General features: G+C 42.7%; 3 protein-coding genes across 7 annotated transcripts in view; 2 read left to right on the top strand and 1 right to left on the bottom strand.

Annotated features, from left to right (window-relative positions):
- The window catches only part of LOC113172494 (abl interactor 1-like), a 23,048-nt gene extending 20,341 nt beyond the window's left edge, over positions 1-2,707 (top strand). For all 4 annotated transcript variants that reach the window (XM_026375479.1, XM_026375480.2, XM_033326501.1 and 1 more), the window contains one exon: positions 5-2,707. In XM_026375479.1, the coding sequence (XP_026231264.1) occupies positions 5-180 (176 nt within the window). In that variant the 3' untranslated portion in view covers positions 181-2,707. The remainder of the gene's footprint in view (positions 1-4) is intronic.
- On the bottom strand, positions 2,092-19,768 carry LOC113172495 (amyloid beta A4 precursor protein-binding family B member 1-interacting protein-like). Of its 2 annotated transcripts, none has more exons than XM_026375482.1 (13): positions 19,749-19,768; positions 11,119-11,178; positions 9,708-9,783; positions 9,109-9,305; positions 8,923-8,994; positions 8,690-8,849; positions 8,380-8,501; positions 8,220-8,294; positions 7,508-7,651; positions 5,482-5,592; positions 3,389-3,487; positions 3,117-3,201; positions 2,092-2,921 (listed from the first exon to the last, which is right to left on the bottom strand). In XM_026375482.1, exons 2-13 carry the CDS (start codon positions 11,176-11,178, stop codon positions 2,812-2,814), a joined length of 1,311 nt encoding a protein of 436 aa, XP_026231267.1. In that variant the 5' UTR covers positions 19,749-19,768; the 3' UTR covers positions 2,092-2,811. The 2 variants fall into 2 exon arrangements, with proteins under 2 accessions (XP_026231267.1, XP_026231266.1); XM_026375481.2 differs by lacking the exon at positions 19,749-19,768 and adding an exon at positions 13,346-13,717.
- Positions 16,213-19,514, top strand: LOC113172493. Its single transcript, XM_026375478.1, has 4 exons — positions 16,213-16,243; positions 16,341-16,493; positions 16,876-16,942; positions 17,038-19,514. Exons 1-4 carry the CDS (start codon positions 16,223-16,225, stop codon positions 18,609-18,611), a joined length of 1,815 nt encoding a protein of 604 aa, XP_026231263.1. The 5' UTR covers positions 16,213-16,222; the 3' UTR covers positions 18,612-19,514.

The following is a 19,768-nucleotide window of genomic DNA, read 5'->3' as shown; positions in this document are numbered from 1 at the left end:
CCAGTTGTAGCCATCTACGACTACACCAAGGACAAGGAAGATGAGCTGTCCTTCATGGAAGGAGCCATCATCTACATCATCAAGAAAAATGATGACGGCTGGTTTGAAGGGGTCTGCAACGGCGTCACTGGACTCTTCCCAGGAAACTACGTTGAGTCCATCATGCACTATGCTGACTAAAAGAAAGAAAGAAAGAAAAAAAAAAACTCACCCAAAAGAGCACTGCAGTTTTGAACAGAGGTAAAATCACGACCATGTACAGATGTGTGCAGTGCAGTAATGACAGTTCATAAAGCTCCCATTTTGAATGAAGTGCCATGGTGAGGTCTTTGGAATTTTCAAAGTGGTTTTCTTTTTGGGGGGCTTGTGCTTGCACAGGTTTTGTTCTGCTCTAAAAAAAAAAACAAAAAAAAAAGGTGTTGCACAATGAAGGAGAGCGCTGCAGCACTGGATGGCTGTGGTCTGTTAGTTTACGCTGCGGACAAAAAAGGAGGAGACTTTACTTTCTACCACTGTTACATCGGTGGCGGTCGGTAGCGCTTCAATCTGTAATGGTCACATCTTTGCCTCATAAGAAATTATATACAATCAGAAAATAGATTCAAATAATACGAGGTACAGTAAGTCTAGCTATAGTATTAATTTGTGTATGTGCAACCAACATTTTTCAACAACGTATTTCCAGTCTGCAGTAGATAGATGTTAAAGAAGTGTTACGACAGATGAGGCAGTGCAGCATTTCAATGGCTAAATTCTGCACAGACGCTCCCACTCCTTCATTTGCAATGTAGACCGGCAGACCAGCCCTTCCCTCCTTTCAAAAGCACCCATCTTATCTTATCAGAAAACCTTGAGGACAAACAAACATCAACAAGTGCATTAGGACATGACTGAATGTCCCACGCCGTTGTCCGAGTCACACAATGTTTAAGAGGGAACAAGCAGCCTGGAGTTGTGTGTATTTACTATGCTCTACATCAGTGGGGATGCTGTTCAAAAGGATGAAGTGAGTGTATAGAATGCATAAAAAAAAAAAAAAAAGAAAAGACAAGAAAAGCGTTTCTTCTTTCTGGTGGAGTTTCTTTCTGTTCTCTAACTTGTATATAAAGTGTAATGTGAGAAGCTGCCAGTACAGTACATTTGTCAGTTAGTGTGTTTCACCTGTGAGTTTTCCATCAGCGTCAGTGGAAGCGGTGCCAGGAGGGGAAGGTCTTTTTGTGTTGATTTTTACTTGAATATTCATTTTTATCCATCACTCACTGTGCCATTTTCACTTTATCACGGCAAAGCGGCCATGGAGGAACGTTTATTTTTCTATGTTAAGCCTGAGCTACAGTACATCATTTCGATCACTGTCACTGTATTTGGTGATGCTGTCCAGCTACTGTAGCAGAGCTCTGAGATGTTCTGCTCCGAGCAGAGGAAGGACTAAAGTGTATGTTTTCATGTTTTGTTTCGTTGCGTTTTTTTTTTTTTTTTGTCCATTGTGTTGGAATAGCTGCACTGATAAGTGATGAACAACTGTGATGACTTTACGAAAATACGTCGTGGCTTCGATCGAAACGCAGGAGCTCCTATCCAGATGTTTCAGCTCACCTTTACACGCGTCGTCTGCTCTTTTAGTGGTTGCTGGTGTGGTGCTTTACATTGGTGCTCAATAACCATAATCACCACAACACAAACAACCTCATAACTACTCTGCATAGAAATGTAAAAAAGAAGGATTTTAGCTCTCCTTATTTTGTATCAGAATGCGAACATTGATCATTTTGATTGTAATCTTCAATCAGTTCTGCATTTTAATGAATGTAGGCGACTCAGCAGTTATGTACCACAGCTAGAATTAGTCTGCTACTTACATGTTCTGTCTAGATATGATATGAATGACAACTTCTAACTGCAGTGAAGGAATGAATCCTGAGGTCTTAACAGCAGCGCTGATTTGAACTTTTTTTTTTTATTTACATTTGCAGTATAAGATGCCTGCTCTTATAAAGTGATCGTCGGTGCAAATAAAACCCACTGTCAAATACCATTGAAGCTAATGCTCATCTCAGAATACATGTTTATAACAAGCCACACACACATATGTACTTTTCATATGAGCCCTGAACATAGGCTTTTATTTTGAAATGGATCCAATGTAACATTTTCAGGCGTCTGCGCACACTGGAAAAGACGATGACTCAGTCGAATCAACAGTATTCATTGAGCCTCTGTGCATGAAAGTGTCTAAACATTGTTACAGTGAATGATTTGCCACAACATCCCATTGTTGATTGTATTTTAGCCATCACATGAGGTATTTTTTTCTGTGAGAAAACAACTTTTTCTACCTAATGTATTTCTAGCTTTGCATTAACCTTGTCTTTGTGTCTGAGACTGCTCTGGGAGGTGATCTAGCAGTTTGTTTGTAAAGCATTTATTTATACTTTTTTCATAGAGGAATCATGAGACGACCACTGACGTGCAGAACTTTGTAATGTTTACCACTTAACGTCTAGCATTTCAGGGCATCACAGGTCAAGGCTCCTTTCTTTGATGTGTGTTTTCTTATCAAATGTGGGGGGAAAAAAATAAAGATCCGTAACTTAAATGTCCATGGGAACAGAATCCAGTATTTGTCATCTACTCTCATTTTGTACATAGGATGTGCTCATTGAAATTTATGTACAGTCTTTTTGTAATAAACAGTCCACTGAAACAATGAACAGAACTGTGTTTTGTGGACTGGTGGAAAATGTGCAACACCATATTTTACTATGTTGCCTGACGTTCAGCATGTTACGCAGACAGAAATGAAGCTCTGTCTTAAGCGTGTCCTGGAGGAGGAGGTGGGATGAAGTCAGGTGGTGGCTCATATGGATAGTCTTCAACGTTTGTCATCATGGGTGGAGATGGATTATGAGTTGTGCTGACGTCTGTAAAGATGATCAAATATTCACTCAGAGTGTTCATGCAGTGTTTTAAATTTTGCTTTCATTCTAAGGGCTTTGTTATTCACAGTTACTCAACGTTTCTGAGTAAGGATGTTTGTACTGATAATTTCAGAGTTTAGGACCATGCTTCACACCATTTTGTTGGCTCTACCAGCTCTGCTGAATTTGTAGACTGACCTCTGTATGCAGCAAACTGGGGAGTTTGCCGTCTGGACATTCTCGTCACTGCAGCCTGGTAGTTCTCATACAAAAACGTCCCGTACTGAACACACAGAGATAGAGGACACATTTTTTAAATCTTTGCATGTGATGAAAAGTCTGTATACTGTATAGCGCACATTGGTTTTTGTCAGTAATGCTCCTGAATTTTTTATTATGACGCACAATTCACAATAGATAGTGAACATCACATTAAAGAGACGTTGGTTATCGACAGTGTTGAGTCAAACCTTGGCTATTCTGATGGAGTTGACCCACAGCAACAGTGTGCGTTCATCGTCACAGCACAGGAACTTGATGTAGTGCGACTCTTTCTGGATGCAGGGATGCTGGGAAGACAAAGGCAGAAAGACGACACGAGCGAAAGACGCATTGCAGTTATTAAGCATTTCACTTCTGCAAAGTTCCCCATAGGCTGAGTGGTCCCAACAAGACATGAATTTTTTTAAGTTAAACTGGTGGAAAGGCCCTTTAAATTCAAAAGTATGCCTGATCTCTGCTTGTGCATTTGTACACACCAGATCCAGCAGAGGGCCCTCCATACCAAGCTGTTTCTGTGTGGTGGACCATGAAGACGTGAGACCACAAGAAGAGAAACTAGTTATTCACTGGAACGAACAGCTTGTGGCTCTTGATTATTATAATTTGGTCAAAATATATAGCTGTAACCATAAATATCACAGTTATTGCCTGAGTTTATTGGCTGTTTTATCTAGGTTCTCATTGGAGAGGAACTTGTACACTCCAACCAAGTCAACATGAGCAGTTGTTAGTGGTTTTTCACTCATCTCACTTCCCCCAAAATGGGACTTGTCATTGCCAGAATATCTCAAATCTCCTGATAACTTGATATTTATCTGTTGAAGTGTAGCAGTGTTGAATTCTGTTCTCATTGTATTTAGCCTTGGTCTCAGTCTGCGTTTCATATACAGAAACTTCTGTACTATTTATGCAGTCATTAGTTTGGAGGGAGAGTCCAGAGGGGTATTGCACAAAAGCAGAAGGAAGAAATCCAGGAAAAGTGAAAAATCCTAGCTTCACCTATTCTGATAAGCTCATCCTGACTTACTGTTGCACGTTTGCCAAAATAAGAAGGTGCAGCTCAGTCAAGTCAGGTGTAGATATCTTGTATAAGTGCGTGTTCACTGTATAAATACAATATGGAGATGTACATATAATATCTAAAAAGGGAAATACCACCGATATAATTACAGAAAGGGGAAAAGGCTGTCAGACAATAGTGGATCGGCTGAACGCGTAAGTAATCCAGAAATAATTATTAAGCAGTGATCCAGAGAAATTACTATATGCATTAAACAGTTGGAGTATTAATGCCTTGAATGTGATATTTTTTTTCCTTGTATTTAACCAAATCTATAAATGGCATCATTTGGTCAGTTTATATCAATTTACCTATCTTACTAATTTTATCTACATAGTCTCCCTCATTCACTCTCACTCACTCTCCCCTCTAATTTATAATTCATACTCATGTTCATTGGTCTTCAAATGCTAAAGGATCAGACCTGTCCCCGAAAACTCTCTTCTGAGAATCAATGTTTCCTCATCGGCTACATCGTCTAAGAAAGGGCATTGTGAAGAGAAACCACAACCATGTGAGCAGCAATCTTCATAAAACTAGTGAAAAATAGGTCTCACAGTAATTACGATGAGTAGATCCCCTCAACACAGGCAACACAATAAATCTCCATGGTAACTAGACTGGGATTAATTGATCCGACATTTGTGCAACCAAGTCAAGGATAAGTTCAACCAGGATATGTGGAAAGGATGTTGTTTGGTGTCTGTGGTGGAGCAGATGTTAGGTGTGTGTGGGGTAGTGTCGTACCCACAGAAGAATGCATTCAGGTCTCCAGCAAGTCTATGGTTCAGTGTAGCCTGGGGGGTGGTTTTCTATTGGTAATGTCCTGCAGGCCTCTCCACACTGAGGGTGTGGGGAAATAGATTTTCACCTTTTCAGAGTAGCTTCTCTTAGATCTTCTTTTATACATTTTCTTTTTGGACAGCAGAGCTGCCTCAGTTTGTCAGAAAACCATGGTCTGTTGTAAAAAGAGTTCATTAAATTTTGTGGCTGCAGCCTCCAAAAACACTCCAATCAGTACAGTCTGTTACAGGCCTGTACGTCCTGTGTACTGCAATAAATAACCGTGTAAATACACATGTGACATTTATGATCATGTTGTGGAGAAACTTTTAACATGTCGTCACATAGGAAACAAACACTTTTTAATACTTTACATTTATGTGCTTTGTATTTTCTTTGCCTCGTTGAGGTTTTGATGGTTAGAAATGTCGAGCTCACCTTCAACATGAAGCAGAAGTTGGTGGGAGCTCGGTATTTCTGTTTGTAGTTGTCGGTGCTGTAGATGTCAACTTTATCAAAATGGACAAAGCAGACCAGATCACTGGAAGACTGGAGCAAAAAAAAAAAAAAGAAAGAAAAACATTGTGAAATCACACTGTGACACATGACGAATGTGTAACATATGCATGTTCTACGTGTTAGTATCAGTGAATAGATGCCGTATTGGCATGACAGCAAAGTAAACACACATGTTTGTCCATGTAAAAGTTAGAAGGCGCTGCTAGACTAGGGCAGCTAACATAACTCAGGTCTCTCCAAATGCAGACCATTCATCATTGTGCCATGACGTTCTGACTGTTCAGCGTGTCGTGAAGAAGGCCACATTCTCACAGTCTCGTGTTAGGCACTACCTCGTGGCGGATGTTATGAAGGCGCCAATGATGCGAAGACGTTTGGCTATATTTAATTTTCAGTCCACAATCAAGCCACATTCAAAGAAAAGCTAAAGTGTTTCACTCTCTAGTGTGCTTCAAAGTTTCATTGCTGCTATTATTGATTTTAAGTAGAAGCACTTCGTGTTCACACATCAAACCGCACTGACAGGGACGTTCTTCACTGGCAAATACAAAGTCGTTTCCTGGAAGGAGCAGTGAGTCATAGAGGAGATTGGTCTTGTTCTTTTTTGTTTTTTAAGAATCAAATCCTGACTTAATGGTTCTTTTTCTTTTCTCTCCGGTTCGGCCTTGCTTGATAAACGCAGCGCCACTATTCTCACTTCTTCACATATGACAGTAAATTTGATTTCTCTTGTTGTTGGATTTCATTATGTCTGATTTAGCTTTCTTTCTGTTCCTCTGCCTGATGAACTCCGCTTTCCAGATTCTCCTCTGTTTAATTCACATGTCCTTCAGATGATTCCTGCAGCTTCCTTATGTTTGTGATTTGCACATCTGCCTCGCACTTTTTCCCTCTCATCTATTTCTCCCTCTTGGAGGGTTTTTTGGAGTGCGGGTGTGTGTTTTTCTGCTCCGTCTCAGTGACAGGACGACATGTTTCTCCTTAAGAGCGGCAAGGCCTCACTTCACACTGTCCATCACAATTTCTCTGGCTCCTTCTCTTGCCTTTTCTTCCCTTGCTACGCTTTAGCCTTCTGATGCAAACCATCGTACGCTGGACTGTGCCGTGTTTGTGTGATCCAGTTGTTTTTCTTTTCATTTTCTCCTCAGCTTGAGTAGTTGCCAAAAATGGACAACAGTTGTCCGCTGTGTGACTATAAAGATATGCAGAGAAGCATACAGAAAAGCTAGAGACGGCCAACATTTAAAGCTCGTTCATCACCATGCTGTGTTTGTTTGTTTTAACCATAAAAGGTTAAAATGATCTTATGAGTCATATGTGATCCACTTCTATGGTAGAGTATACAGCTGTGACAGACAGCCTGAGCTACAGTAGGCGTCTAACATTTTGTCACTTTGGTTTTTGAGTGAAACAAACAAACAGTTTTAACATGCTTATTACTGAGCTGCTAATAATAGGTGGTTTCATTTTTAGTTTGGTACTGACAGGTCTGAACGGGTCTGAGATAGCTTCAACATGTCAGTGTAAAGACATATAGAAGCAGTCAAACCTTTGGACGCATGTGCATCTAACATCCGACCTAAATGAAGGCCTTAGATACTGGAAATGATCAGGTATTACTGTTTGCACCAATTTCTCTCGCTGTTGCAATTTAGACTATAAGATAAAAATATAGCTCAGAATGATGCATCTAAAGGAGCTATTTTCATAACCCCGTGTGAGTTTCTCTTGAGCGTGTGGTGCACGAAACTTACGCATATAGCTTTCACAACTATAACTATAACTCTCACTGTTGTGTCAAACTGCTACAATTACCTCCAGGCAACATGTGTGTGAGGTGGCTTCCACAATCTCTCAACAACAAAGGTGTTAACAGTTCACCATGAGACAATCAGTAAAATGAAACATGACATATTGACTCTAAGGTTTCTTTGATTTGCCATACCTTTGTCTTTCCTTTGGGTACATAGTAGATACCTGAGGCTCTGAGCACGAAGTAGCGAGGTTTCCAAACCTTTTTCCCATCTTCCTTTAGATGCAACGTACCCTCCAGATCTGGAACAATCACAGTAGAACCTCCAAAATTCTCCTGCATGGAGAAAGATGACAACAAAAATGAAATCAACACAAAACGAAAGACGGGGCGTCGTGTCAGTTTCCAGCTTTTGGCTTCACTTTATCTGTCTGATGGTGCCTTAGCAAAATTTGACTTCTTGCGAGGAAGTTAAACATCTGACTGGCATTTTAAAACTTGTTACCTGAGGTCTAGCTGGAGGTAGCTCATACAGAAGCCAGTCACTTCTAAATAATATTCAACAATATACTGACCAAAGCAAACAGTGGGACACACTGCTACTAAAGTATATTTTGCAATGAGTAGATATAAACCTTGGTTTGATTCCTGGTTCCTCCCGGACAAGACACTAAACCCTGAACCCCAAGTACTCTCAATGTCCAAAAAGTAAAGCCAAAAGGAGGGAGCTGCCACACTGCCCTAGTCTTTCTTTGGAGAATTATAAAAAAAAAAAATTATATATATATATATATATATATATATATATATATATATATATATATATATATATATATATATATATATATATATATTTTTTTTTTTTTTTTTTAATAATATGTAAGCTGTTGATTTGGTAACTCACCTTGATTAAAAGTCGTTTAGCATCCTCATTAATCTTACCCAAACATGCCTTCTTCTTTTTCCACATGTAAAATAACTTCAGGGTGGGAAAAGCATGGTTAAGTTTCATGTTTATTTTTATTTTTAAGTATGTACATACACGGTTCCTTGCTCCTCCTCACCTGTGGCTCTGTGAACATCACATACTTCTGAGGTCTTAACACAAAGTAGATTTTGTTTTGACTGTGGCGAGGCCACACGGACAGTGGATCCACTAAACATTCATGGTCCTCAAAGCCTCTTTCTGAAAAGATAAGAAAGCAGGCAAACAATAGTCAGACACTCCCTTAACTTGTCTCAAGCTGGGCATGAACCTTCAAGTCTTGAAACATGTGCAACACTCTTCTGTCTCTGTGGTTTTGCACGTGCTATATGTGCACTCACTGGTGATTTGCCTGCGTGTGATCTGCATGTGCGTTAGAGCAATCTCACCGATCGCGAGCTCAGGATTGGTCTCGCACAGGCACCAGTCCAGGCTACAGTCACAGTGTGTCTTCTCGAACAGCTTGTCCAAAACCTCTCGGATCGTCTGTCTCTCGTCCACCATCAGGGTCTTGGAGCTGCCGTCACTCATCAGCACCTTGACAATCAGCTGGGACAGACAGACAGCTCAGTTACCCATCATATCAAGCCTGCGATTAAATGCATGTTCTTAGAAACTTCACCTTTTTAAATTTGGCTTCTGTCAGCTTCTCCAGAGCCAATTTAATTTTATCCGCCTTTGTCTGGGGTTCTCTCTGGAATTAAGAATATTGACATAAAGAGGTGAATGTGCATTTTCATGTAAAAAAAAAAAAAGACATGTTTATTTTTATGATCACTGGCAAATTTTGGATTACTATCTGCAGCACCTTAGACGGTTCATTGTTTGCTGGTAGAGCAAGAGCAGCAGCTGCCGCAGATCCATGAGTCATGTTGGGTGGTACAGTTTGGTTATCTGCAAGAGTGCTGTTGTGCTGATAAGTGGAGGACTCTTGTGGGGTTGATTTGGATCCAAGGTCAGCTACAAGAGCATCCAGGTCATGGTCCTCCAGTTCATTAAGGGACTCTGTAAGGACAGAAGGTTATAAGGTGAAACAGCCAAGCCTGTTTCTGTCCGAAGGTGATAACATAAAATGAAATTTAACTCTAAAGCTCAGTAAATAAAATCGAAACAAAAGTCTATCTTGTTTTTTTTTTTTTCATGTCTCATCTAATTAAATCCCCCTGCTGCCCCTGCTACTGCCGGTTGTCACGGGCTCCTAGCAAAAGAAATAGATAAAAGAGCCGTTCCTCATTTTCCAACAGAAATCTTATCTCTTGAAATGCTGCCTCGTATCCCCCCCACTCGCATCCTACTACGTCACACTTTCAGGACAGCGTGACTCTTGGTTGTGCAACACGGACCGTGAAAGGTGAATCCTCCTTGCATTGGATGAACACAATCATCACCATCTGGGTGAGCACTCACCGTTCAGGTCTGTGAAGCCGATGGAGAAGGTGCTCTCTTTGTGTGAGGCAGGGTCCTCTTCTGCAGGTTTGAGACTCTGCAGGGAAATGATGGTACATTACTAACGTCTCACATCCCCAGCCCAACTGTGTTCCTCAGCCATCATGTAAGAATGAAGTGGTTCCATTTAATGTTCTTAAATACATGTCAAACAGAAGTCATGTTGTCAATGGAAGCTACAGTTGGTAGTTTCAGATAACACTCAAAAATCAAAGGGGGCCACATGTGTCCTTGAACCGCTCTGAACTGTTGTTTAATTATGTTACACTGGCCTCGTATTTATGACATTATCGTCCCGTGCTTGATGCTGTTATGTTTTTAAGCTGCACCAATAATAGACAACACATTGCCCTGAGCATACAGTATGCTCAGAGCAATAAATCATGTCAGTTAGGAAAACGGATTTGTAAAACTGATACGTTGCAGTCTCGCAAGTTGAACTACTGAAAAAGAAATGGCTCTAGCAAGTTCAACAATTGAAAGCTTTCGGGGTGAACTGTGTCCTGCTTTCAGGATTTGAATACCACAAAGAAAGGGAGCCATTATCAAAACTGTAATAGTTTAATCATTAACACCGGTCTCCGTCAGGCTCAGTCATAAACAAGCTGGGCGTATTGCCAACCTGTACGCACACTGGTGCCTTCCAGTGGGTTCAGCTCAGTCCTGATGAATGTGTATGAAAACACATGTTATCATGCTGCAGCTGCAGCTTAAATGACACCTCTGAGCTTCTTAAGTCTGAGATCCAAAACACCCACATTGTCTTCTGGCTCCGAGGCAGTACAGCAGAGAATGGACCCAATCAAGGCACTACGTGGAATTACTTCAAATGCTTTTGTTTCTTGGACTGTGAGAGGATCAGTGCTTTAATCAAAACGCTCTTCTTGCAAACTCTGGTGGAGCGGCGTTTGTCACTGTGAATGCTTTCCAAGAGGACGGGTGCCAGGGTGACAGACTGTATAGAGCCTTTGTCTGATGTATGTCTGATGTAATGTTGAACTCACTCAGCTTACATGGGACGATCTGAAATGGACACAAATGAGTCGCGCCTCAGGCCGAGGTTGCATCAGTTAGATGTGCATGACGTTTTTGTTTGTGAGCTGAGGCTACATGATGAGCAGCTTATGCACGCTTAAGGGAATCTTCAGCGATCAGTCCAGATGACTTCACATCTCAGCGTCACATCTCGCGTTTTTCTGTCTGATGTTCAGTTTCAAATGAAGGACTGTTATGTTTAGTTGGGGGATGTTCAGATTAGCATGGTATATAGATAGTGATGTCTGTGTGTTGTCTGATTCACTCCTTGTAACCTGTGCCTGCTTCATCATTGGGAGCATCCTAATATGATGATGTTGTACTGTGCTAGACTCACCTGAGAGAGATGATCTATCTCACCAAGCAGGTGACTGAACATAGCATCTATATCCTCCATCTAAGAACAGAAAGAAAAGACAAGACATTCAGATTTTGGCAGCAAAGTAGCGAGAAAGGAAAATCCATAAAGTAGATAATGGGAGAAACAAAGCAGAGGCATCAGGAATTGAAAACAGAAAGCAATTTCAGTTCTGTTTAAATTCAGTTTCTACTGCCCATTTCTCACTTAGTTGTCAAGCGGCAAGCTGAAAAGCTGGAAAATAAACTGTCCTGAAAAGCCAGCCTAACATTTACAGTTTGGGGTTTGAGGATACAAGCACTCTGGGACACTTGCATGCACATATACACAGTTTGGATGTGTCTGTCATAGCTGTAAAAAAAAAAAAAGAAGCAGTGTGCGAAGCTTGGAATGCACCGTCATTACTGTGACTGTAACAACGTGATGGAGGACAATGTGTGGCAGCTTCCATCTCGCTCTTGTCACACAAGCTGCTTTTAAACACAATCCAGCAAACCTCAACTACCATAAACATTAAACATTTAAGTGGTGGAAAGTGCAGCTTATTGAAGATAATTAAGGATTTCCTCTATGTTCTACATATCCGAGCACAAATTCAAGAAACTAATAGTCTTTGAGTTTGTTGTTGGTAATTCTGGAAAAAAAAAAAGCTTCACTGAGATCAAAGATTTTCATAGCAACATTCAGCATCTGGCTTTTTCCATATGGAGGTGGCATCTTGCCAGCTTTAGGGCCAAAAATACTGTATATGTTGAATGTAGAGCAGCTTAAAACCGAAGAATTAGCTGTGTGTTTCTTTGCCACTCAGAAGAATAGCACAATAGATATTAACATGTTGCAAAACCACAGAAGCTTGCATGGAAACTAGAAACAACACATGTAAACATAGGAAACAGCAAATGTAGAGGGGTGGGTGGTGAGATGGTGTGATTTGCATAATTTAATCTGTGTTTTTGGTCAATGCATCGCTTCATATTTTAGATGTTTTCCAGTAACTCCTCTGTTGTGGGACGCACAGTGAAGCGGTGTACGTTATGTAAAACCAAGGTCACAGTTGAATAATCATACCACAACTAAATACCCACCGGTGCATGTTGCCAGTTGTCTAAAGGAGCAACAGTCTTTTATACCCATCACATACACTTTTCACATACTGCTGACCTCTGGTGCTAATTGTATCTCGTGAAGTTGCATTTTGAATGTGTGAGGGTGCATAAAGTCGGGTGATAATCATATGGATTTGTCACTGTTGCAGCTTTAATATCACCACCAATGATTTCAATTTCAATAGTTCATATTGCAAATGTTGCACTACCAGTCTCAGAGCAAACCAAAGTTGCAGATGCTGAACAGCAAAACAGTTTGCTGAAAGACACTAAAACGTTTTGAAGCTTTGGAGAACAGAGGGTGGGATTCATTTGCATTTGTTGAACTATAATGTGGTGAAAGGGGAATAGTGGAGTGGATGGACTAAGTATTGTTTCCACATGAAAGTGAAATTCTCTTATCAAGAAAGTGAACTTTACCTTTGTGGCTTCTGTCTCACACATGTGAAAGTCAATCCTAACTTCTGTTTCTATAACCTCTTTCCCATGTAAACAACACAGAAGTATCTCTATTTTCCATACTATTCACTAATATTGGTTGGTGATACTTACATACTACTCACATATACACTGTCCAGGATGTGTGCTCCTCAAAGCATGCATTCTAAAACCACATTTGTCTACATGACCCACGCTCTCATCACGCATGCCAGGCTGTTGCTGCTGTCTCTCACTGTGGTCTCACACATCAAGAGAATGAGGAATGGCCAGGAGACAGACAGGCAGGCAAACAGGCGAACGGGCCAAAAGCCTGAGCACGTAAATCGATTTATCCAGCCTTACATGCATGAAGGGAACCAGAAAGCATTGCCTGCTCACAGTAACCCAACATGTTTTCTCTTTTCCTGTGGTCAAGAGCTTCTTACTGTTTTCTAATTAGTTGCACAACCATCCATTGGCTGCCGTGAGAGGACATGTGTTTGTCCTAAACAAAGCTGATCTGACCGTTCAAGTATTTAACTCTTAAAGAGACAGTATCACTGACAATAGTGCTAGATATTGAGACGTGTTTGCAGTTTCGTTCATCTGCTATCCAGTTGCAGTAACACACCACTTTCTCTCCTTAATTTGTTTGCAAAACGCTTAACTCTTGCTCTTACCTTTTCTGTCTCTTTCACACATGGGAGCATCATGAAGTGTGTGTAGCCTGCATGGGTCAGTGAGTAAGCACCCTTGCACGTGACTTCGCTTGCACTGCCTCTGCACACAGTAGTTGAACTTCCTGTGAAATCAGGAAGCACGTCCAACAGGTTTGCCTGGTGAAGCAGAGTGGGGCTTACTTTTCTAATCAGATACCATGCATGTGGCGGTATGCCACAGATACTGCCCCTTCATATCAGTGGCTTTTCTCTTGATTTTCCACGTCCATGTCCTGTTTCCATGGAGATTGGACATTTCCTCAGCCCATAACTGATTGACATCTGCCTTTTTCTTCTGGTAATATCTGTCTGTTTGTACAGCCTCTTCACACAACTTGATGTCAGAAGCAGTTCTCAGAGCGATGTGTGGTCTGATATAACCTAAGGGAGTAAAATAGCGGCTGCGTTTGTGCACACTGCTATTTCAGCCTTTCAACTGTCTCATAAGAAAAACAAACTGTCTCAACTTTCTCTATAAGATTTACGCACAGACTCACACACACACACACACACACACACACACACACACACACACACACACACACACACACACACACACACACACATATATATTGTTTGTGTGTGTGTGTGTATATGTCTGTGTGTTGGTTCCTCTTTGCTGTGAAAATGAGAGGAGAGTCGCTAATGTGGGTTAAACCTTTAATCAAAGCCATGTGGGTTAAAAAAGGGGAAATGAGAGTGGCAATAAAGTGTAATAAAGTTTACATTTTACAGGAGAAGAAGTTTTGGCTCTGACTGCACAATATTAGAGAGTCCTGTTTTCAAAAGTCCCACCACTGCATCCCTGTTACAGCAGAGATCAAAGCTCTGAGTCCCTATAAAGCTGAGGTTTTGAATTCTGAATGTACAAAAAACACAGAGGGCTGGACCTGTCATCAAAATAAATGACAAGGGGAAGGAAAAATAGATGTAGGCTACAAAGACTGTTTTTCTGCTATTTAAACGTGAATATTGTTAAATGTGAAAACTCCATAAAGTAAATCTCTGAAATTCCTCTGGACCATGTGGATCCTGTCATGACGCTCTGGTGGCGTTGCGCACAAAACAGCATGTGAGTGGCTCATTCGACGGGAAAAATAGAAATAGCAGTGGAACTGTCCAAATATTCATCACATGCCCAGCTTCAGTAGGAATGGAGTGACTCGGCAGAGTGGTATGTCCGGGAAAGCTACGGGTTAATTTAAGACTAGGAGCAAAACCTGTTGCCAATTAGGAACAGTGAACGCCACATGTGGGCTAGACGTAGCTATCTCCAGAAGGGGCAAAGAGGGAAGAACCGGCGGTGTTCGCAATGGAGACGAGCTAAATGTCTGTGCAATCACTAGTTCAACATCAATTGGTAGTTTAGTTTGTGGACAGTTTGTAATTTGAGGGTTGAGAGATGATCAAACAAGGTCGGCAGGACTGAAGGATTGATGCGCACAAAGGGCCACCATTCACACGCTGCCTCTCTCAGTTTTTCACCATTGCAACATGGCACGGATTTCTACCATATTTCTATTTTGTGTCACAACTCTACTCAGCGAAGTAGAGAGCGTGTCTGAGATCTGCCGCGGGACGCCTTGCTTCTCTGCCCAGGACTGGAGCAGACCGTGCGTCGGAGCGCACTGCCAGGGGCGCACAGAGGCAGCAACGTCCCGACGGCAATTTCACCACTCTGCTCAATCCAGACAAGGACAGGTCTACCCGTCTTACCAAAAGGACACTCGTTTCAGTCATCACCAAGCTCAGAGCGCGCCCTTAGCGCCATACACCATCATTCATCCTCAACAGGGAAGCTTTGCGCAGCAAGCTGGTACGGATAACACCAGGAGGACAAACCCGAGAACCATCACGGCGGAGGTGTTCCATCCTGGCTGCGCCGGTGGGACCTGTCCGACAACTGTGTCTCATCGCCAACCGAGTGATGACAGTGCAGCAGGAGAGTGCAAAGGGATTGGATGTAAACTGCCACTCCGGATGCGCCAAAAGCCAAAGCCTTGTGCCGGAGACGGTTGCGATACGCATGGAGGAGACGACAGAAGGGGCAGCTCTACTCCTGTACATGTGAGGGACAGAGCAGCACAGTTTCTGGACGAGCTTCCAGATTATGGCTCGGAACGTGGAGCATCGATACAGTTGACATGTGACATGAAACCAGGTCAGTATCATCTGTGAGGGACAAGATATTGTAAAAATGATAGTCACCCAAATTAGTGTTTAATAGTTTGATTTCTTTGCTCCAGGGATCAATGAGGTTCCCTCAGAGGATGCTCTGGTGCTTCAGCTGCAGTTATCTAAGAGCCAGGAGAAGCTGGTTGAGGCCCTCAGGGGCCAGCAGGATGAGGTCAAGGAGCTGCAGAGGCTCCTGAGTGAGCAGCAGGGGACGCTGGTCAGCCAGCAGAGAGAAATGCTGGATCAACAGAGGAGGATGTTTGAACAGATAGAGCAAGTAAGGCTGCTCTGACTGATGATGGGCGACACAAGAGTGGAGGATTAGTGTATTTAAATGAGGTGGATGAAAAAAACCAAAGGATACAAAGTGTTTATATTTCAAGACTAATGAAGGCTCCATAGAACAATTCACATCCATCCATCCATTGAGGGTCAGCATATTCATAGACCATGCTGATTAATAGCACAATCACTCTCTCAATGTTTATCCTATATAATATTTATCTGTTTCAGGTGAAAACCCAGTACAACATGTTGTTGGACAGCGTCAAACAAATATCTTTGCAGAACTTCCAGGGGGAGCTGGACACTCACACGGAAACACTGAGTGGGCAGGTTAGAGCCCATCAAGCGCAGCAGGCTCTCTCTTTTCACAAGGTGGACATGGAGGCCAGTGTGATGGAAGTGAGCTTCCTGCTATTTATGACTTGTGGTCAACAGCTCTACGTAAGCATATTCAGTTGATCTTTGATGATGACATTGACATGTTTGATGGCACCAGGTGGGTCGCTCCGTGTTGTCCTGTGGCAGCTGTGAGCCCGAGGAGTACTGTGGCTTCAGCAGCGGTCGTGCTCGCTGTGAGAAGTGCACCATCTGCCCTGCAGGCTTCTTCCTGGTTGCCCAGTGCTCGATCCATGCAGACAGAATCTGCCAGGTAGGCCGAACATGGCTGAATGAGCATTCATGACAGATGACAATAACAAAGACGTGGGATTTTGTCACCTGTTGGTCACTGTAAATGTAAAATAACCTCCTTTAGCCACCTGGGGGCGACAGAATAGGTTGTAAAGGGTGGCATCTCACATTCAGCAGATGCAGAGAACATCAATTGAAGAGTTTTTTCTAAACAGCTGGCAAAAGTATTAGCTCAGTATTCACTCTTCTCTCTTCCCGACAAACTTTTGAGGGGAAACATCTGGCCCCCCAGCTACTGCATGTGCTCATCCCAGTAATCACTATGAGCTGTTGCTTTCATGTACAAGTACTCATTTTTGCTTTAAAAGTAGTTCAAAGCATGACTTTGCTTATCATCACAGGACAGAGACGAATGCCTCGAGATAGCTGATCTGTGTGGAGGTCAACACAACTGTCTCAACACCCCAGGTTACCCTATTTGCTGAGATCTTTTGTTAGTTATGTAATCTATTTTAAACCTATGTTTAAATGTCATTTCTTTTCCTCTGCTGTGATTCCACCAGGTGGTTTCAGGTGCCAGAGCATGACAGAGAAAGACGCCAACTCGGGAATGTGTGGCCATGGTTACTTCTACAGCTCAGATGTGGATGAGTGTCAGGCCTGTAATGAGTGTGATGGAGAACTTGTGTCTTCACCCTGTACCTTTACCACGGACACCATCTGCTCTGGACATTCTGCAGGGGACAGCACCCTCTCCCTTTCCTGGGCTGGAGAAGTGAGTCTGCCAGGAGGAAAGGGCCATGTTTCAGGTGACGCCTTTCCCACTATGCAGCTTCAAGTTCAAGGAGGAGGTGACACAGGCCTGGTGTCGACCGAGGATGGGCGTCTGTTGCTCAGGCAGCACGGTCTTGTCTGGCTGGATGAGAATCTCTCAGTGAGCCACAGCTGTCGTAGCTTTATCCAGGTCTGCCTGCGCATGAACAACACCGATGGCTCAGAAGGTCGCGACCTCGGTGGCGTTAGAGTGGAGCAGCGCGAGGGAAGGTTTCTCCAAAGTGTCAGCATCAGCGGGGTAGCAGAGGTCGCTCCGGGTCACAGGATCTCTGTGTTCCTGCGGAGTGCCAGCCACCACTGTAACCAAAGCAGCGAAGGTCTGCAGCTGTATGACCCCGTAGCAGCTCCACTCAGCCTCCTCTGGCTTTCCCATGACACTGGGGCTGTTGCCATGACAGCACAGGCGATGGTGTCCGCTCACTACCACACAAACTATCGCCCAGCCTTCCGCACTACTTCCACCTCCGACCCTTACGTAGTGGGGCTGAGTCACGACGGTCGAGGGATCCGTTTTGCAGAAAGTGGTACGGTGCGTTTTGTATTTCAACAGGCACTGTACTCCATGGGCCAGGCCTGTGTCAGTGAAGGCTTCCAGCTGTTGGCATTTCTTAACCGCAATGGAACCAGCACAGAGCAGTGCCGTACCTTCAAATCAGGCGTCCACTACCGAGACACATCCATATCTCTATCTGGAGTGAGTAAAGTTAGTCCCGGGGACACGCTGAGCTTTGAAATCCTGTCTCCTGCTCAGTGCAACGTTCGCTTCTTTGGTGACGACACAGGCATCAGTTCCCTCAGTTTGGTTTGGGTTCCTGCTGCTATTTCATCCTCACTGTCTGCCACTGTGGCTCACACTGGCCTTCCTTCAGGTGCTGTTAGGAACAAGCCACTGTTCTTCCGTCAGACCAGTGCTCAGACCTCCCAGATGGGGCTGCTAGGGAAGGGATCTGCGGATCAGAGACGAGATTTTGTTTTCAGGGAGAGAGGCACCGTTAGTGTTGCTTTGGATCTCAAACTGATTCATTCCTGTAACTTGGTCAAAGTGACTCTGCTGAGGCAAAGTGATGCGGAGCGGTCCAGAGGAAGTAGGCAAGCAGAAAGAGCTCAGTCTGTGCCTCTGGCCCAACAGGTGGGTGGTCACATGCCAGAGGGCAGCCAGTGGGTCAGTGTGAGCCTGCGAGCATCCTTCCCGGTTCACAATGGGACAGCAGTGTTTTTCACACTGGACTGCGTACGAGGACGAGTAAACCAGATCAGTCACGAGACAGGAAGTGGAGTGTCAATCTTCTGGGTGGCAGCGTAATAACAAGACAAAACCTTTCAATTACAAACAAATCTTATGATGGACTTCTTTAAAAATGAGTCGACTTAGTTTTACAGTAACCATTCGACATCCCTTTTTTTTTTGCTGAGAGTTGGCAGAGAGGATTCTCCTGTGTGAGAAATATGACGCTACAGGCAGCAGCCTGTTAGGTTAGCATAAGGACAATGAAAATACAATAAAATACGCCGACAAGCACGTGTAACATTCACAAATGAACTAATTCTATTTAATTTGTTTAATATGGAAGTTATTGTTCAGTGCCGTGCTTCCTGCCCCCCCCCACATCCAGTCTTTGTGATAAGCTAAGCTAACTGTCTCCTGGTGGTAGCTTCATGTTTAGCAAACAGCTAACGTTGGATCTTCTTATCCAACTCTTGGTAAAGACGCACGTTTGCCAAAGTTCAAACTTACTTCAAGCTGCTCGGCGTGATTTTAACTAGTTAAAAACCTAAATATGGACTTCTAATCAAAAAAGTTCAATCGTTTAATTTACACAATTCAAGTATGAGTACTTTCTGCACCACCAAGGACCAAATTCCTGCAGTTTTCCGCTTTTTTATTTTTCTGTTTGTTTGTTTTCCAGATGTGTGGTGTTTGTCTGTCTTTTATTTATGTAATTCATTTAGTCTGTTGACGCCGAAAGACCTTCAGATCAGATCCCACTGTGTCTACAGCGTTTTCTGCTGTCACCAAAAGTGATTTGCTGGGTCCTGTTTTTTTTTTAAGAGCACGTGTTTCATGTTAGCGTTTCCATTTTCTAATGTGACTATCTAATGCATGCCTTGTTTGATGACCACTCTCTGCATTTTATGGGCTTCAAGAGTCACACCATGTATTGTACTATGGCCGCTGCGTTTCCAAATATAAACAAAGAAACATACAGTTACTGTTTACACAAATTAAGCTGCATTAAAATGTATATTTGATGTTTTATAGTAAATCCAATAAAAATGACTTGCGTTACCTGATTGTTTGCTGCCCTTGTATGAGGACTTCTGCTGCTTACATTATACTTTTATTTACTATTGCCCAAAATAGTGAGAGGACTTTTCTTCTGGGTTTCTTTTAAACCTTCAGGTATTAGTCTTATGAAACGATAAATGTTAGAATATTTACCCGTCCAGATGGAATCACTG

This window comes from Anabas testudineus, chromosome 17 (assembly GCF_900324465.2).
Source record: "Anabas testudineus chromosome 17, fAnaTes1.2, whole genome shotgun sequence".
NCBI classification, from domain to species: domain Eukaryota; kingdom Metazoa; phylum Chordata; class Actinopteri; order Anabantiformes; family Anabantidae; genus Anabas; species Anabas testudineus.
Note: the sequence above shows the minus strand (reverse complement) of the source record. Positions and strands in the feature narration are given on the sequence as shown.

Excerpts from the sequence above, each read along its gene's own strand:
- LOC113172493 (XM_026375478.1), top strand. The coding sequence starts at position 16,223 with ATGGAGGCCAGTGTGATGGAA. Across the intron at positions 16,244-16,340 it reads TGGAGGCCAGTGTGATGGAA|GTGGGTCGCTCCGTGTTGTC; the intron begins GTGAGCTTCCTG and ends TGATGGCACCAG. Across the intron at positions 16,494-16,875 it reads ATGCAGACAGAATCTGCCAG|GACAGAGACGAATGCCTCGA; the intron begins GTAGGCCGAACA and ends TTATCATCACAG.
- LOC113172495 (XM_026375481.2), bottom strand. The coding sequence starts at position 13,378 with ATGATGCTCCCATGTGTGAAAGAGACAGAAAAG. Across the intron at positions 3,488-5,481 it reads ACTTCTGCTTCATGTTGAAG|CATCCCTGCATCCAGAAAGA; the intron begins GTGAGCTCGACA and ends TTGTCTTCCCAG. Across the intron at positions 2,922-3,116 it reads CCAGTTTGCTGCATACAGAG|ACGTCAGCACAACTCATAAT; the intron begins GTCAGTCTACAA and ends TCATCTTTACAG.